This window comes from Carassius carassius, chromosome 21 (genome assembly GCF_963082965.1).
Source record: "Carassius carassius chromosome 21, fCarCar2.1, whole genome shotgun sequence".
NCBI classification, from domain to species: Eukaryota; Metazoa; Chordata; class Actinopteri; order Cypriniformes; family Cyprinidae; genus Carassius; species Carassius carassius.
In genome coordinates this window covers 5,583,443-5,599,525 of record NC_081775.1, presented here as the reverse complement: position 1 = coordinate 5,599,525, position 16,083 = coordinate 5,583,443, and the positions used below count along the sequence as shown (strand labels likewise).

Sequence of the window (16,083 nt, the reverse complement as noted above, 5' to 3'; positions counted from 1 at the left end):
GCTGGTCTATTTTAAACCTCACTGCCATACTTAGCAAGTGGGCTAAAAACTGCCACATGATTCAGACATGATCACTGTTTTTTGGCTCCAAACTGGAACATGCTCAGCGAGGAGGCACTCGAGAGACAGGCGCAGGGGTGTTGATGCCTCTGGCTGAGGTTAATGGCTGGGTTGTGTGCGGAGAAAGCACTTTGTGGCAGTAAAGGTTGTGGAGTCTGCGCGCATCTGGCTCTTGTGTTACTTTCTTTGCTCGTCTTCCGCATGGCTCGGGGGCACGGAACGAGCTACCTGCTGGATCTCAGGAGAGCGGTGGGATATTTATTCAGCCAGCGTCCACTCTGACCTCCTGTGCTTCCCCCAGCAATGGGATGTCTAGTCGGAGCATTGAAACGAAATTTGTGGAGGTACCGTGGGGAGCAGCAAAGACCTCTGAGCGCCACTGTCTGACGCATGACAAATAGTTGCTCTGCGCCACTTCGTCCCCAGAGAGGGACACCTTATTTATGATGTCACGCGGTGAGCAGAGGCAGAGATAACAGAGACAAAGCAGAGGGGTCAGCTCAGATTACCTCAGAGACCACCTCTGTTAAAGGGTGCCATTTGTTCCCAAATCGACCTGACGACCCCCCTAATTACAAGCCAATTATCTGAAATTCGCTGCAATTCACTGGCGCTTTAAACAGGAAAATTACCTTTCATTCTCCGACCGCTCACCACGTCCCACCTCTGTACCACTGCACGTGTAGCGCAGTCTCAGGTACAAGGTGTTATTTATGTGAGTGAATACCAGCCCGCTGCTGCTAATGAAGTCACATGCTCTGCTGAATTTTAATTAAGTGAAGGAACACGTTGCATCATTAAGCATTTAGGACATAGTGGAGTGTATTATAAAGAGGCCGTCCTAGTTACTGTAGCTTACCAAGAGGCCTGGCCTCAGTCGACTTTAAACAAAACATTCTTTAAAAAATGTGATTCTGGTACATGGAAATGCATCTAGATGGTGAGAGTTAACGTTTGCAAAATGTCAATTATTTGTATGAAAACATACTATAAAATTTTTTTTTATAAAAAAAAAGAAAAATTAATTAAATAAAACAGTATGAAGGTCCACCCTTGAACCTACTGTAACTATCATAAGCAGAAGTGTAAGTAGACAGTATAAGCATATCCTGATTTGTATGATTTTTTATGAGGTTTATGTAGATCCGATGATGCATTTTTAGACTTGAAAGTACCATAGAAACTCTACTGTGACTCAGAATGTACTTTCCCATTGTGTTGTGTTGAAGTGTAGCTTATATACATGAAATATTTACAGGTGTCTGCAGTTATGTAAGCATAAACTGTACTTCAAAGCTGGCATTCTTGTTAAACAAGCTCTTAATGACTATATATATATATATATATATATATATATATATATAAACGAAAAAAAAAAACAAGAACTAATTTATGTGCAGTGAGTACATATTGAAGAGTTCAGTCTAAATATTAGATCACTAACCAACAAAACAATTCTCAGTAATGGAGTTAATCAACTGACCTTTATTTCATAAAGTATCGTTTTGTAATAAAAACTCTCACCTTAAACACTTATACAGTTGAATGCAGTTTAGTCTCATCATGCAAAAATATTTGAGCACTGAAAGCCACCATTGACCAATCACTGTCATGAAGTTTAGAAAACTGTGTAATAAGCAAATGTAACATATAGCAAATGATGTTGAAAGTGCAGTTTTGCAGTTTTGGTGTGATTTCTAGGCCACTAGGAGCAACAAACAGAACCACAAGATTTTTTTGAGGTCCCAAGTGGGTTGGACATAACTTCATTGGATCAGCCAATCGCATGAGTTTGGGGCGTGGTTACCGTGATAAGGGTGAGTGTATGAAACTTGTTGGAAAACAGTAATTATTTTTCATACCTGTTTGGTCTCTTTAGTAGTGCATAAAAAGTGCATATGTTTTTTATGAAATAATTAAGGTTGAGATGTTGAATTGACCTTCAGCTATGGAGTGGCACCATGCCGTCTCCAGCAGTTACTGCTGTAGGTCCCCCGTTGGTCTGGCCATCCATCGGAGAAGCAGATCAGGCCCCTTTTCCCAGAATTCTTAGAGCTGAGCCCATTGTTTGTCAGGCATGTATATGGCATTGTGCTGTGGGTGATTGTGGCCTGAGCAGGTTCTCAGCTCTGTTCTGCAGGAGAACCGGCCGCATTGTTCTTCATTGCACTTGTTACCATTTACTTTACTGCCACATCTGTTTTCCTGCTTCCTTCCCACGGCACAACATGATGACTTCCTCTTCAGACCTGTTTTTCTGCTTCGTGTGAAAAATAGTAAAAATGAGAATGAATTGATAGATTTATTGATTAGTGTTTGTGTGTGTGTGTTTATGAGAAATTCCCCTGTCAGTTTTTTTTTTCTTTTGTCATAGTTTAACTACATTTCCATTTATAGTATGTAAATTACTGCTACTACTACTACTACTACTATTGTTAATGGTAATGTTAATAATAATAATAATAGTTTATTCAAATAATTTATTATTATTATTATTATTTCTATTCTACCCATTATTTTCTTTCCCTCACTTCCTCTCTTGCCTCCTCAGACAAATCATTATGTCAAAACATTAACACAAAGCTTTCTGGAACTTCATTTAAATTCCTGCTGCTCAAAACTCTCCACCGCAATCACTTGAAGAGACAGTATTTCTTTCAACTGCTTCATTTCTCCAGTGAAGCTTTCATTACAAGGATAAAACCGCTTGAGCAAATTCTCCTCTGATGTGATGTGTTGTGTGTTTCATCACTCTCGAGGGGGACTAAGCGACCGGACTGACCACGCAGGTCTTCATCAGTCATAGAGGATCATATTTACATTAGTGAGTTCTGACATTGGGGGAAGTTTTCCTGGCTTATGTTTAAGTAGGCTTGAACATAAGTCGATTGACCCTTGCTCACAACAGAACCAAATAAATGCACTTTTTAAAACGGTCTAATTGAACCTGAAGTTTTACATAATGCACATAAAATAAAAATAGTTCAAGAGTTTTCACTTTGCAAAGAGATTTGACTGTGTTTCAGGCTCGACTGGGTCTCTGTAAGAGTCTCTGTGTCATTTATCAGCCATATAGGCAGTGTAATGAAGAAAGCCTGGCTCTTATCTCTCAAGGAGGGTGTTATACCCTCTGTGTGACATTTCTCATACTCGCCTTTCCATGTAGTGGTCATTTCTCTATAAATGTCATTCTCAGCTGAGGCTGTGATTTATGAATGTCAGGATAGGTAAGACGGCTGGAGTACTGGCATACGGTTCACTAGAAAGTTTAGTGTGCAGTGTCTAGTGGCGACTTGAAAATAAATGCAACATGCACTAATAGAGATTTGAAACAGTATTCTGCATCACTGTCACATGAAGTCCCTTGTGAAGAAGAAGTAGACATGAGCATACTTTACTCCAGTGCTCCTCATGGAAGAAAAAGATATACTTTAAAATAACACACTTAGGCCTAAGTGTGAACTGAATGTAATGCTTTTGAATGCTTAATTGCGTACTATTTACAATTACGTGAAAATGCATAATAATTGCGATTCAATTTGTTTAGTTGAACTTAAGACTGTATATATGACCTATCATTATGTAATTTCACAATTTTTTTATTGTCTGTTGAAATAAGCAGTATAATAGAATTCCATTCTGAACATAGAAAAAAAGGAGGAAAGAGATGTCAAATTGAGGTTAATGATACTTCCAGTTAACTCATGCCAGTGCATTGCATTGTGGGAAGCAGTATTTTGTGCGGCGTGATCTGTTGTATACTCCACATGTTGGCGACACTAGGTTATGCGGTCACTGCATGCAGAAACTGCTGTGTGTGGATGGTGCTGGAGCTCCTGTATTGAGAGCTCAGTCTGGCCCCTTTAGCTCTCTCCTGGCGGGTCAATGAGGCAGAACGGCGTGATTAGACGGCCCAGTGCTGCGGCTGGCTTATTGAACGACCCCGGCTAATTCACTTGACCTGCTCGCCCGAGTCCACACACATGAGAAGAGCAGGTGCTCTGTAACAGTACTGTATGTCAGTGTTCTGATCCGGTGTGATGTCTCATCCACACTTCAGTGTACACCAGTATCTCTGCTGTCAGATGTAGCAGTGACCCTTTTTTGAGCTCCTCTTTTGTGAGATGGCTCATTTTGTTCTGCAGTATGTTTTGATTTCTAGTCGTTTTAAGAAAATCATTTAAGGAAGTTATATGAAAATGATGTGGTAATTAAGAGCAGAATATATATTGTGGCCATAATTTAAAAGGTAAAATAAGTAAGTAAATAAATAAAATCCACTGACTTATTTATTTGTACCTTATTTAGCCTAAAATGAGGGAGCAATTTGTTGCAATCTAATTAAAACTAGGGTGCAGATTAATTTGTAATTAATTTATAAATTTTCTTATTTCATATGATGATTTATTTTATCTTATTTTTTTTTGCATTACAGTGTGTCCCGTGGAGAAGAAAAAAAAAATGCTAATAATACAAATTAATTGTCATTTTAAATCTTACTGCCCTTCAAACCACTTGGTTTTACTCATTTGTCAACAATAAGTTTTTAATAAATAACAATTTAATATTCATATAATATTGTTTCATTTTTTACATAAATATATCTTTTTGAATGGGACACTGAATGACCATGAAACATTATTTCATTCACTTTTTGACATTTTATTTTCATGAAAGTAATTTGAAACATTATAGCACATGCTGTTGTAAGTTGTAATTAGTTGTAATGTAATTTGATGCGGACAAATTTAAAACTGACCCTCCAGCCTTTATACTGTCGATTTCCCGCCAACAATGACATCACTTCCTGGAGAATAATGTCATTAAGGAAATGGCTTTTGTTGTCAACAGTAACAGTATTCCCAGGAAAACATGCTTTGGTTGAAACATTTCAGTTTTGATACAGGAAAACAATTAAACAATACATGCAATTCTTCTTAATACATTTACAGTTTTTTTATATATATAATTGAAGCACCTGGATATGATCAAATATGACAACATCCACTCAAACCAAAGCAATGAACTGGTATAAAATTCCATCTACTGTATGTTTACTCAATTGTGTTACTGTGATAAAATAAAATTAGTATGATTTATATCTTTAAAAGTTTTAAGGACTTTGACATTGATGATAAAGAGAGCAAATTGAAGTAATGGGAGCTCACAGCAGCAGTTTCATTCTGTACTCTTTGTATTTGCTTTTTTTTTTTTTCTCGCTGTTGTTTGCCAGTTTCTTCTACTGTATCTTTACAACCCCCTCCACTCTCTCTCTCTCTCTCTCTCTCTCCCTCCTTTGCTCACGTCCCCCTGTGCCAGCAGGTCAGTGGCATGCTAACACTTTTGTCAGTGTGATTAATAGCATGCTGGATTGTCGTTAATTCACTGGCTAATGACTAAGAGCGGGGCCGGTCCAGGAGTAATCGGGTGATGTATAGGTGCAGAGTGCTCTCCGAGCCAGAGGTGAAAATCATTTCCCCCAACTCAGATACCATCGCAAGCCCAACCGATGGCTTGCCCTCTTAATACAAATTAATGCATTTCTCTCTTTCTCTGTAAGTCACTAAATGAAGCTGAATGATACACCCAAACTCAGACGTTACTTCTTGGTTGGACAGACACAGTGATGAATATAGAAAGCATATCCTACAGTTTCATGCTGTTGTTTGTACAGTATAGGCTGCTATTCTGCACATAACATACAGCTTTGTTATGCTGATATAGTTGTTGATTCATAATCTAAAATTCACAGGCATGAATCGTTTGGTAATTTAATTTTCATAATACCTGATATTTAAGTAGATATTGCTTATCCAACTCTTTGCAAATAATCTTGCTTTGCTCACAGGAGCGTGTTTAGTGAATTCTCCCCACTGGAATAAAACTGCTTTGAATGCAAACTGGCTTATATCCTTGGGTTTAAAACAAAACCTTTTATTATTTATTGCTATCAGGGGTTTAAAATGAATGCTTACGGTGGCTGTGGTCAGGTGTAATGTCCATAATATAGAAGAGCGAGAGAATCAGCAGCAGTGTTTGTGGAGTAGATGGAGCATATGCTGTTCTGTCATTATCCAGACGTCTGAGACCTTCTGGCACTTATTAGCAACCCTAGCCTTTTCCCGCATCCTCTCTCTTTCTCTATTTGCCTCTTTCTTGCCCCCCATGGGTGATGTTTGCAACTCAATTTGGCAAATGTAAGTTAGTATTGATTATTATTAATATTTATCATGTTTGTGAAAATGTCTTTTCCCTGGTGCTATTAATCTGTCGTGTTAATAAATGTCTGCTCAAGGCCTCGCGCTGCTCCCTGGGGAGCACAGCAGACTAGAATGACAATCAGGCACGGCTGACAGGAACGACACACACACACACACACACACGTTCAGTCAGATTCCCACAGGCCCTAATATGATTTTGGTAACTGATTAGGCTTTGTAAAACCAGGTGTGGAGATTTAAGCCTTCTAATTATGTGCATCAATTAAATGCTAAAGGTGTAAGAAATCTTTTTGCTTGGTAGCACACTGAATATTATTGTACAACCCCTTGGTTTTGGTCCATAACTCATAAGGGGTTTCCTTTATTTCTTTCCCTTATTTCTGGCATATATATTATTGTGGCAGATAAATAAAAAAATATTGTGATAGTATATGTTAGCAGAATAAATTAATTTAATAAAATGCTAAAAAAAGAAAAAAAAGAAAACCAGAGTAAAAAATCTGTAATCAAATAATGATAATAAAATATAATAGTGCTATGTAATAATAATGTATTAATATTATCAAATCTAAAAAAATAAATAAAAATAAAATAAGTGTCATTTTGGTTATGCTTACTGGACAAAATCTGAGTGCATAACATTTCTCCGGCTCTCAGAGGCTGTAGTGGTTCATGATATATGCTTGAAATGTCTCAGCTTGATACAGTGAGCTCACGGCTCACATATTCCTTTTCTCTGAGATGAAGCTGCTGAAGTGTGCCAGTGCACCGGCCGCTCGGCACAGATCTGTGTATTGACTGTTCAAACAGCCGAGGTCACTTCCTTTAGCACTCTCTCTTCAGCCGCTGGACAGAGCACACACACATATTGAGTTTGCACCGGCCTGCAGAGTATATATACACTGACACTGTTACTGTGTGCATGTGTGTGAGAGAGTGAGTATTGAATGGGACGTGTAAAGGTGTATTAGTGGGCGTACGTACCAGAGTGAGTATGAGGGATCTCCTCTTGTCGTAATATTCCCCATGACATTGACCTTTTGAAGAAACAAAAGTGCTACTTAACGTATTACTTGGAAATGTTCCTTGCTGCTTTTATGAGGGGAAACAGAGCATGTTTCTGGAAAGCAAATTTTGTAATGCTCTAGACATTTTTTTTACCCTCTTTCAGCATGTTCATGGATCAATGAAAATATGCGCTCACATCTTCCCATATTTATACATGTTTCATTTTAGTCTTATGAAGTGTAGAACATCAAAGAGAAAATCATCAAAACTGGATGGATGCAAGTGGAACTTTTTTTTGATCCTGATGATAACAAAACTTTTCAGACTGGCCAGGGCCATTTTTTATTAGCATTTTTTTATTCAGTGAAAGCATGAAGCATTTTCCATATTTGGAATATCACAACATGTGCTTGTTTTATCTCCATAAAATCTGTTTGTTTTTTTTGTTTTTTTTCAGAAACCTCTTTTCTTGTCATCTCTGAAGAGTAAAATATGCAAGCCCAAATAGATTTGTACTTTTTAAAGGGGGAAAAAAGAACCACAACTTACCCACTTTTCCCTACAATGCTATGGCACTTTAAATGGTCGCCAGATCTTTGCTATATTTGCTGTTAAGATGTTCTGAGTGGTTACAAAGCATTGCTGAGTGGTTTGTTGTGCTTTTATGTATTGCTGCATAAATTGTCCAGTTTTGTGATTATATATTAATATGACAATAAAACAACAACAATAATAATAATATTAATTACAACAACAACAACAACAACAACAATAATAATAATAATAATTGTTGTTATTATTAATATTAATATTATTGTAATTTTTATGATTATTATTTATAGTTAATTAAATATAAAAAAAACTGAAAATAAAAATAAAACAATATTGTAATATTTCACTGTTAAAAGTATTTTAGAAATTTAATACAATAATATATATATATATAATTTTTCTTTTTTTATATAGTACAACTGTAAAATGTCTAATATATATGCCTTTTTTTTATGTTTTGAGACATGAAATCATAAAGCTTGTATCTTGACGGAAAAGGGCAAGGAGCCCTTAAAAACTTCTCTTTTGATGACAACCAATAGAAAGTATTTTGCAGAAAAGTAAGTAGAAAGTAAGTTGGCACATATTGTGTTACCAAATACATGTTTTAAGTCACCAGAAGTGATGAGTTTGTACGAAGCAGCATTTAATGCAAACCAAGCCATTCTGAGACACTGAAAACACATGATCTTGAGCCGTTTTGTGTAGAAGGACACAGTGTCGCACTTCACTCTGAAGCATGCAGTGCATATATTTCTTTAAATGGATAACAGCCTTTGCTATTTGAGTCAAGCACCTAAGCTTAATATTAAGCATGAGTATTTTCTTCTTCTTTTTTTTTCTCAATATCAGACCTTAAGCACAAATAATATTAATAATGATCATTGTCTTAGCAAACATCACTAACTAGGTCTCTGGTGAGCTGTGAATGTAAATGGCAATGAATGTTCAACCTGGGCTAAAGATTGAAGCCATATTAAGGAGTTTATTGATGAAAAAATACTTCTCATGCACAGATTCGCTCGGGTGTGTTGAAATGCCAATGAAAATGTATGTAGGTCACAATCCTGAGACTGCTGGCCTATAGCACAGATCAGCTCTTGAGGAAGAGGAGCACAGAGCATGGCAGTGTCTCTCATCCACTCTATAGCTGCTTGCAATAATAAAGGCCCCAGTGACACTTTTACAGTTTATCAAATAAATCTGATGCCTTCGTGTCTGCGAGCCGGCTGCCCAGTAGTTTCCATTGGAATAACAAAGCTGAACAAGCGTTTCATTGTGGCCGCAGCTCAGAGGAGAGAAGGACCCCCAAGGTGCGAATTAATGATGACGACCTGATGTAATCAGGATAAACAGTTCAGTATGAGAGCCAGAGCAAACAGACGTTCAGAAGAAGGCACTTCACTTCCGGGAGTGTCACAATCCAACATCCAAAGCATGTCAGAGCTTCTTTATTCTGTCCACACTTCTGCTCAATTTCTGACTAGTAGCATGAAGTCTGGTTCACACTGCAGCTAATTCTTACCACAAACAGCTCACTTAGGCTGGAAGAGACCACGTAAACCTGGTAAACCCTTGTCACACTGTTTTATTTTTGCACATCCTGTGTCCTGGAGGTTGCATAAATTGAATGCTCTGCAGGGGAGCTGTTTGAGATTAAGGACGCTTTCACACCTAGCTCATTTAGAGCGTTTGTTCCATTGAATTTTCTCCATTTTTTTCCAGCTCATTCAGGCATATATAAAGGCAACAGTATATTATTACTATATTATAACAATGTAAATTTTTTTATGGTTCTTCTGTAATTCTGTAATAAGATATTTAGATCTTGCAATGATGTGAACACTTCAGAAGCTCCTGTAACAATTGAAATCCCTGCTTCGGAACAAAGCAAATAATCTATAGATCTGGAAATGCCCTCAGAAGTCTCCTCTTGTGTCCTAAGCAACACTTTATATGTTAGATTTGTGTTTGTACCTTCTGAAAAAAATAAAAATAAAAATGTAAATGGCTTTCCATTCTGACGGTTCTGATGTTTTCTTCATTAAATATCGTTTAATTCACTTTTCAGGGTAACTATCTGCTCATACACTACAGGGTTTTTTAAAGGGAGTATTTAATAGATTTTCCTACGCTTTCTATGGCTGTTGAAAATTTACTCGGGTCATATGCCAAAAATGAGAAAGTTTTAATGGTTTAAAAGCACTTCTGATTCTTGCAAACAGCACCAGCTAGGCAGTGGTTGTAAAACTTTAACTGATCTGTGAAAAGGGGAAGCTACTACTGGGCCACATGTTCTTGAGTTAATTGCTGGTTCTCATGCTTTGAGCAAGTACTTCTGAGCTTCTGTTCAACATATTTGATGTGCATTATTTGTGTGTTAGTAAATGGTGTTACGCAAATAAAAGCCTAAATTAAATAGGTTCATCATATAAAGTGATTGTAGCTCGTCAGAGGATTTAGATTAAACGACACAATTAAACCGTAAAACAAATACTTATAAAAGGTTTGTTTCGCTTTTATTTTTAATGTTTCTTTATGAAGCTTGACATTCTGAACACAAATATCACATTACTTTTTGTTTATCATTAAAGCCAACTCAGCAGTAACTACAATTTATACTTATGCATGGCTTTGCTGTTGCTTATAAGTAAACAGTGTCTGAACGTGAGAGAACAGAGTTTGGAGTCATAAACTTGTGTTGTTGGCAGCGCATGCAGGGGGGCCGAGTCTGCTTGATTGGAAGCACTCCTGGTGTAATTGCGGCCTAGTTAGACTGATTGCTGGTCCTGTGTTTGGATAGCAAACTGCAGCGGTGCTGCTACAAATTACAGTGAGTCCATCCATGCGTACTTGCAGAGTTGTCATCTTGGAGACCGCTCGAAGGCATTTTTTTAGAAATTTAAGAACATCGTTTCAGGTGAGATGCGTCAGGTCGAGTTTTGGAGATAGGTAAGTTTGACTTTCCAAAACTGATAGTTCCAGCTCTGATCGTCCTTGCATGATATCAAAGGGATTGCACGTCATTTGTGCTTTGTGATGCATTTAAAACCAATGCAGAGAAACAGAACCTATTTTTAGCCGAGTTGTCCCTTTTTCAATCTTGAATGATAAGTACCGTAATTATGCTGTCAAGCTAAGAGTGACAATAAACATAGATGGCTGTAGTGGCGTCAGGCCACAGGGTCATTTGCTGCCATTATTTGTAAAACGATCAGACAGATCTATGAAATAGAGGGCATCTTCCCTGCAGCGGCCTGTTTAAGTTACAAAACGTCTAACTAACCATGAATCCTTCATGAGCATCTGTTTTCTGGTTTAGGCAGAGAATCCTATTCACAGATCAGTGAGTAACCAGCAATAGAAAAATGAATGGTTTGGTTTGAATCGTTCAAGCTCGTTGCAATTGCTCGGTGATGTCAGTGGTCTCTTGTTGGTCGAAGTGGTTAAGAACCTGGACTTGTGACAGAACGGTTGCTGGTTTAATCTGCACATGGAATGATACTTATTTTGATCATACTTACGGTTAGTAATTTGAACAATCCATAACCCTAAGGATTAAACTTTGGCACATAAATATATCGCTCCATTTGTGTTATGGATACAAATGATAGCTATGATTTGTTGAGAAGGTCTGCTATTAGTTTTCTAAGTGATCTGTCTTATGATATTTGCCAACCCAACTTGAGACCAGAACATCATAGAGACCATAGCCCTGTTCACACTGCCATTCAGGCAAATACACAGGTAAAGTGTTCCGGCAATTGTTCCCGGGTCGCTAGATTTTGCACTTTCACACTGCCAGTGATTACCCGGGATATGTGCGTGCTTTCACACACAACCCGTAAAGATCCCGCAACGACACGTGACATCAGGGCGTGACGTGTAATGTACGAGTCGAAAACGCTAGGCACATTATACTTTCACTAAAGCAAGCGAACGATCTCAGCGTCAGCGCGGAAACTGAGGAACTAACTGATCTCTGCTACATTACAGTTTGCACATATTTCTTTGTCGCGAACGTTGATCTTCCTTCAAAACAGCCGGTAAAAGAGTCACGCGATAACGCACGTCATCACTTCGACACGGCATTAGATCTGGCTTTTGTTCACACAGCGCTCGTCCCGGGTTGAACCCGGCAATGTTACTAGGTCCCCGACCCGGGTTCAATGCCAGAATCAATCCCGGAGCGTGGTTGCTTTCACACAGAAGGCGACCCGGCAATGTTCCGGCAATATGCCGGGTCCGACGTGCAGTGTGAAAGGGGCTCTGGGGGTTGACTCTTTAGACTCAAGACACTCACTTATCAATGCCCTGGCAAACAACCAGAATATTCTATCATTTGGAACATGGAGTTTTTACAAACTAAAGGCCCTTCACATGATGATAATGATGACAAACAATTATCCAAAAAGTCCACAGCACAATTATAACAGCAATGACACAAATCACTTTCAAAATGATTTTTTTTGTTGTTTCCAGTTGATGAACAATTATTTTATTTTAAATTAAATTAAATTACTTATATTAATTATTATTATTTTTTTAAATAGTAATGCATTGCATTACATTTTATACTATTTTTCCTATGAAAAAAACATAATAAGGACTTTTAAATAATCTTCACATTCTCCAATTTGTGGGGTTGTGTCTATTAAGCTCTAAAAACAGAATCAGTGGATTTGATATGAAAGATATAGTGCATGTTTTTCAGGTTTATGGTGTTATTTGTAGTCATTTTTGAGCCCTAAAAACACGGTGACTATGGACTGTCATTACACAGAAAAGAGCTACATGTACATTCTTCAAAAGTTCTGCTTTTTGGTTTTGCAATGACATGAGTTATTTTTTTTTTTTGCTGCAACCATCCTTTTTACATTCAGCCAATTAAATATGTGTAGAAATTAAGCTGAAGAACATTTGCATTGTATCTCTTTATTCTGCTAACATATTGCAATTGTCTCCGCATTGTCTTTCAGATGACAGTGAGGCAGTAGACAGCATGTACGACACAGAGCCCAATCTCGTGACAGGCGAGAGCGCAGAAGAGGAGACAGAAGACAGCATCATGTCCCCCATTGTGGTGGGGCCCACGTCCCCTCAGCCCTGCAATGAGGACTTCACTCCTAAAGAGGGCTCACTCTACGAGGTGCCCGTCTACATTCCAGATGATATTCCCATCCCTGCTGATCTGGAGCTCCGTGAGTCGTCCGTTCCAGGGGCTGGCCTAGGAATCTGGGCCAAAGTCAAAATCGACATGGGAGAACGCTTCGGACCATACAACGAACTGCTGAACACCACGGTGAAAGACACCACTTATGGATGGGAGGTATGTGGAGATGAGGTGGCATGCATTTTAAATGTTGATTTTTATTAGCTTTATCCAGAAGTTTGAAATTCAGTTTGAATTTGAGAGAACTCCATTTAGGCCCCGTCCCAAATGACTCACTTGAAGTGGCCATGCAGTCTCGAGGTCTCCTTTCAAGTATGTCCATGCTGGTTTGGCTGACTTGTAAGTGCTCTAGGACCCAAGAACATTACGTCCAAGCAACATTAGTTCACCAAAGTGTGGACTCGTTCGTAGGAGGTCTGCAAGGGTCAAGTGCGCTATTTGAGACAGAACCATAGTTTAGACTCTGAAGATGAACAGGGACTTCAAAGATTCAAAGGCCGATTTGAGTGGTGCGTGTGGGTAAGTCAACCCTGTGGCGACTAGCTCATAGCCTGTGGGAAAGACATGAGCACATTATAGGGTAAAGATGTTCATTCCATGTCTCTGGGTTTGTTTTTCTTTTTTTTTCTCATCTCCCCCTTTTCTTTTCCATCCATCCCTGAATTTCATTTAATGGTAATTTTCAAAACCCTGATTACTGAAGATATCAGCTTTTCTCCTCTGCCTACATCTATTAGAATACACTCATTTGGTCACGCCACATGATACGGGTTATGGGAGACGCGTGGCATTTGCGTGGAGCCATATTGAACTATTAATTTTCATTTCAACATGACATCGGAGGATATTGAAGCTGCTTCAGTAAGCTCATTAGGGCACATGCTGATTCCCCCCACATGACTGATCAGTTGTGAGCCGCTCGCTCTCTCTCTCTCTGTATTCGACTCCACTGATATATACCATTACACTCATTTAGAATTACATATGAGTAGGGGCAACCAGAAACGTTGTCCTGGGCCCTGTGATGGAGGGGCCCACTGAGGTCCTGTATATTACATCCTACTCACTGGGCTTGAGTGAGAGGAGGGCCACCCATAAGAATTTATTTCTAAACATTTTGAACATTTGTATGTTTTCAGCAAGCATTAAAAGTCCAGTTTTGCTAGATCTTACATTTTTAAATGCATGAATTATTATTATTATTATTTTTACTAAAATCAATGCAGAGAAAGTCAGATATCAAAGAGAGATTATGGTGTACAATTGTATCGCATTGTGCAATGGATTTGACTTTTAATTTTTTTTGCAATGAATGAACTGGGAAAGGATATTAATTTGTAAGATTTTTTGATAACCCTGCAAAAATATAAGGACAAAAGAACAAGCAAACAAACTTGTTTGAAAAAATAAAAGCATTCCATTGAGCTAATAACTGGACAGCAATTGCTGAATTAAACATACAGTATTTGTTAACTTTCTTTTTTATCACTTGGTAGTATGCAGTACATTAGCATTACAAAAATAGCCACTGAAACATGCAATAATCTGTGCAAAGCCATCAACTACACATAATGCTTTCAGGAGGCCTTTATTTCCTCTCAAGAAATTCATATTTCTGTTTTCGACATGCCTAGTTTTATTCCCTAGAAAAGTCATTTTAGCTGTCTTGCTGCTTTGGGTTGGATTTGCCACTAATGATGCTCATCAGAATCCGATCTCAAGAGAAAGCTTCTCTCTCTCTCTCTCTCTCTCTTCTGTCTCTGTCTGCCTGACACAATGCTCAGATTTCAGCCCTGATTTACACGCTCAAGTACTTTGGCTTTATGTTTTATAAAGAGTACACTCAAGGCCCTGGTTGACAGCGTAACGATTGACAAGGAGCACATCTATGGGTACTTGCTCACACACACACACACACACACACACACACACACACACACACACACACACACACACACTTGCTAAAGACCAGAGAGACATCTGTTGGACCATCTGTGACAAACCATCTATAAAACTGATACTTGTTAGCAGCTGCCGGAAAGCAGACGAGAGTGGGTCGCCTTAATTTTAGGACGTTTTGATTAATTGCATTATTTATTTATTTTTATATATATTATAGTGAATATTAAACGCAATTTTTCTGTTTAAAATGCTTTATCCAATCCTAGCTTAGTATGCAGACAACTATAATTTGGCAAAAAATATAAAATAAATAAATAAATAAACCTTACTGTTTAAATAGTGACTCTGTGGCAGTTTTAAAACATTGTTCAGTTTGTTTGTGAATCCTCACACGGCAGCAACCAATTGCATGACTTTTGGGCAGGGCTGTCTGTTTGTCCAGCCAATCAAAGGCAGGGGGAAAGTTTGGGAAACATTTCTGCATTTCTGTTTGTTGCTGCTAACTGTGCAGAAACCACACACTTCACCTTTAAGGTCTGTCACTTGGCAATTGTTTTGCTCACGTCCGTAATGTTACATCTTAGGGCATAGTTTTTTTTTTACTAAAAACAATCAATCCCCATCGCTCAGAAACCTCAGGCTCATTAAACATCTGCTACAAAATGTGGAAAAATAAAGGAACACGTCTAAGCCGCATCTTGTCTGCCCCGTTCGCCATGGTTTTAGGGCTCTTATTAAGGATAGTCATAACAGCCAGACATAGATAGCCATCGCCGCACTCCCCGCGGAGCTGGACTCGGCTACGTCACCACACCGCCCCGACCGTTAGACAAATACACAGAAGTGAGAGAGCAGAGCAGCTAAGAGCAAAGAGAGTCGGAGGTGCTAATAGAGCGGGATTACAGAGCGGCCACAACGGGCCAAACACAGACAGATATCCACCGAGTGTTTGGATGATGCTCAGAGCTCACATGGTTTCTCATGACTGCAAAACATGCATATGCCAAAACCAATGTCATCCTCTGGGTTTCCGTCTGTGGTTCAGTCATGACTTTTCCATATTTTAGGCTGCAAAGGATCAAAATACGCACACACGAGACCTTCGATGCCAGAATTCGTAGCTTTAAGGTTTATTGCGGACTTCATTGTAGTTCTATTCCAAACAAT

At 38.6% G+C, this 16,083-nt stretch overlaps 1 protein-coding gene across 7 annotated transcripts in view; it reads left to right on the top strand.

Moving 5' to 3' along the window:
- Positions 1-16,083, top strand: part of prdm16 (PR domain containing 16) — a 216,118-nt gene that overhangs the window by 51,372 nt on the left and 148,663 nt on the right. For all 7 annotated transcript variants that reach the window (XM_059503078.1, XM_059503077.1, XM_059503076.1 and 4 more), the window contains exon 2: positions 12,821-13,170. In XM_059503078.1, the coding sequence (XP_059359061.1) occupies positions 12,821-13,170 (350 nt within the window). The remainder of the gene's footprint in view (positions 1-12,820; positions 13,171-16,083) is intronic.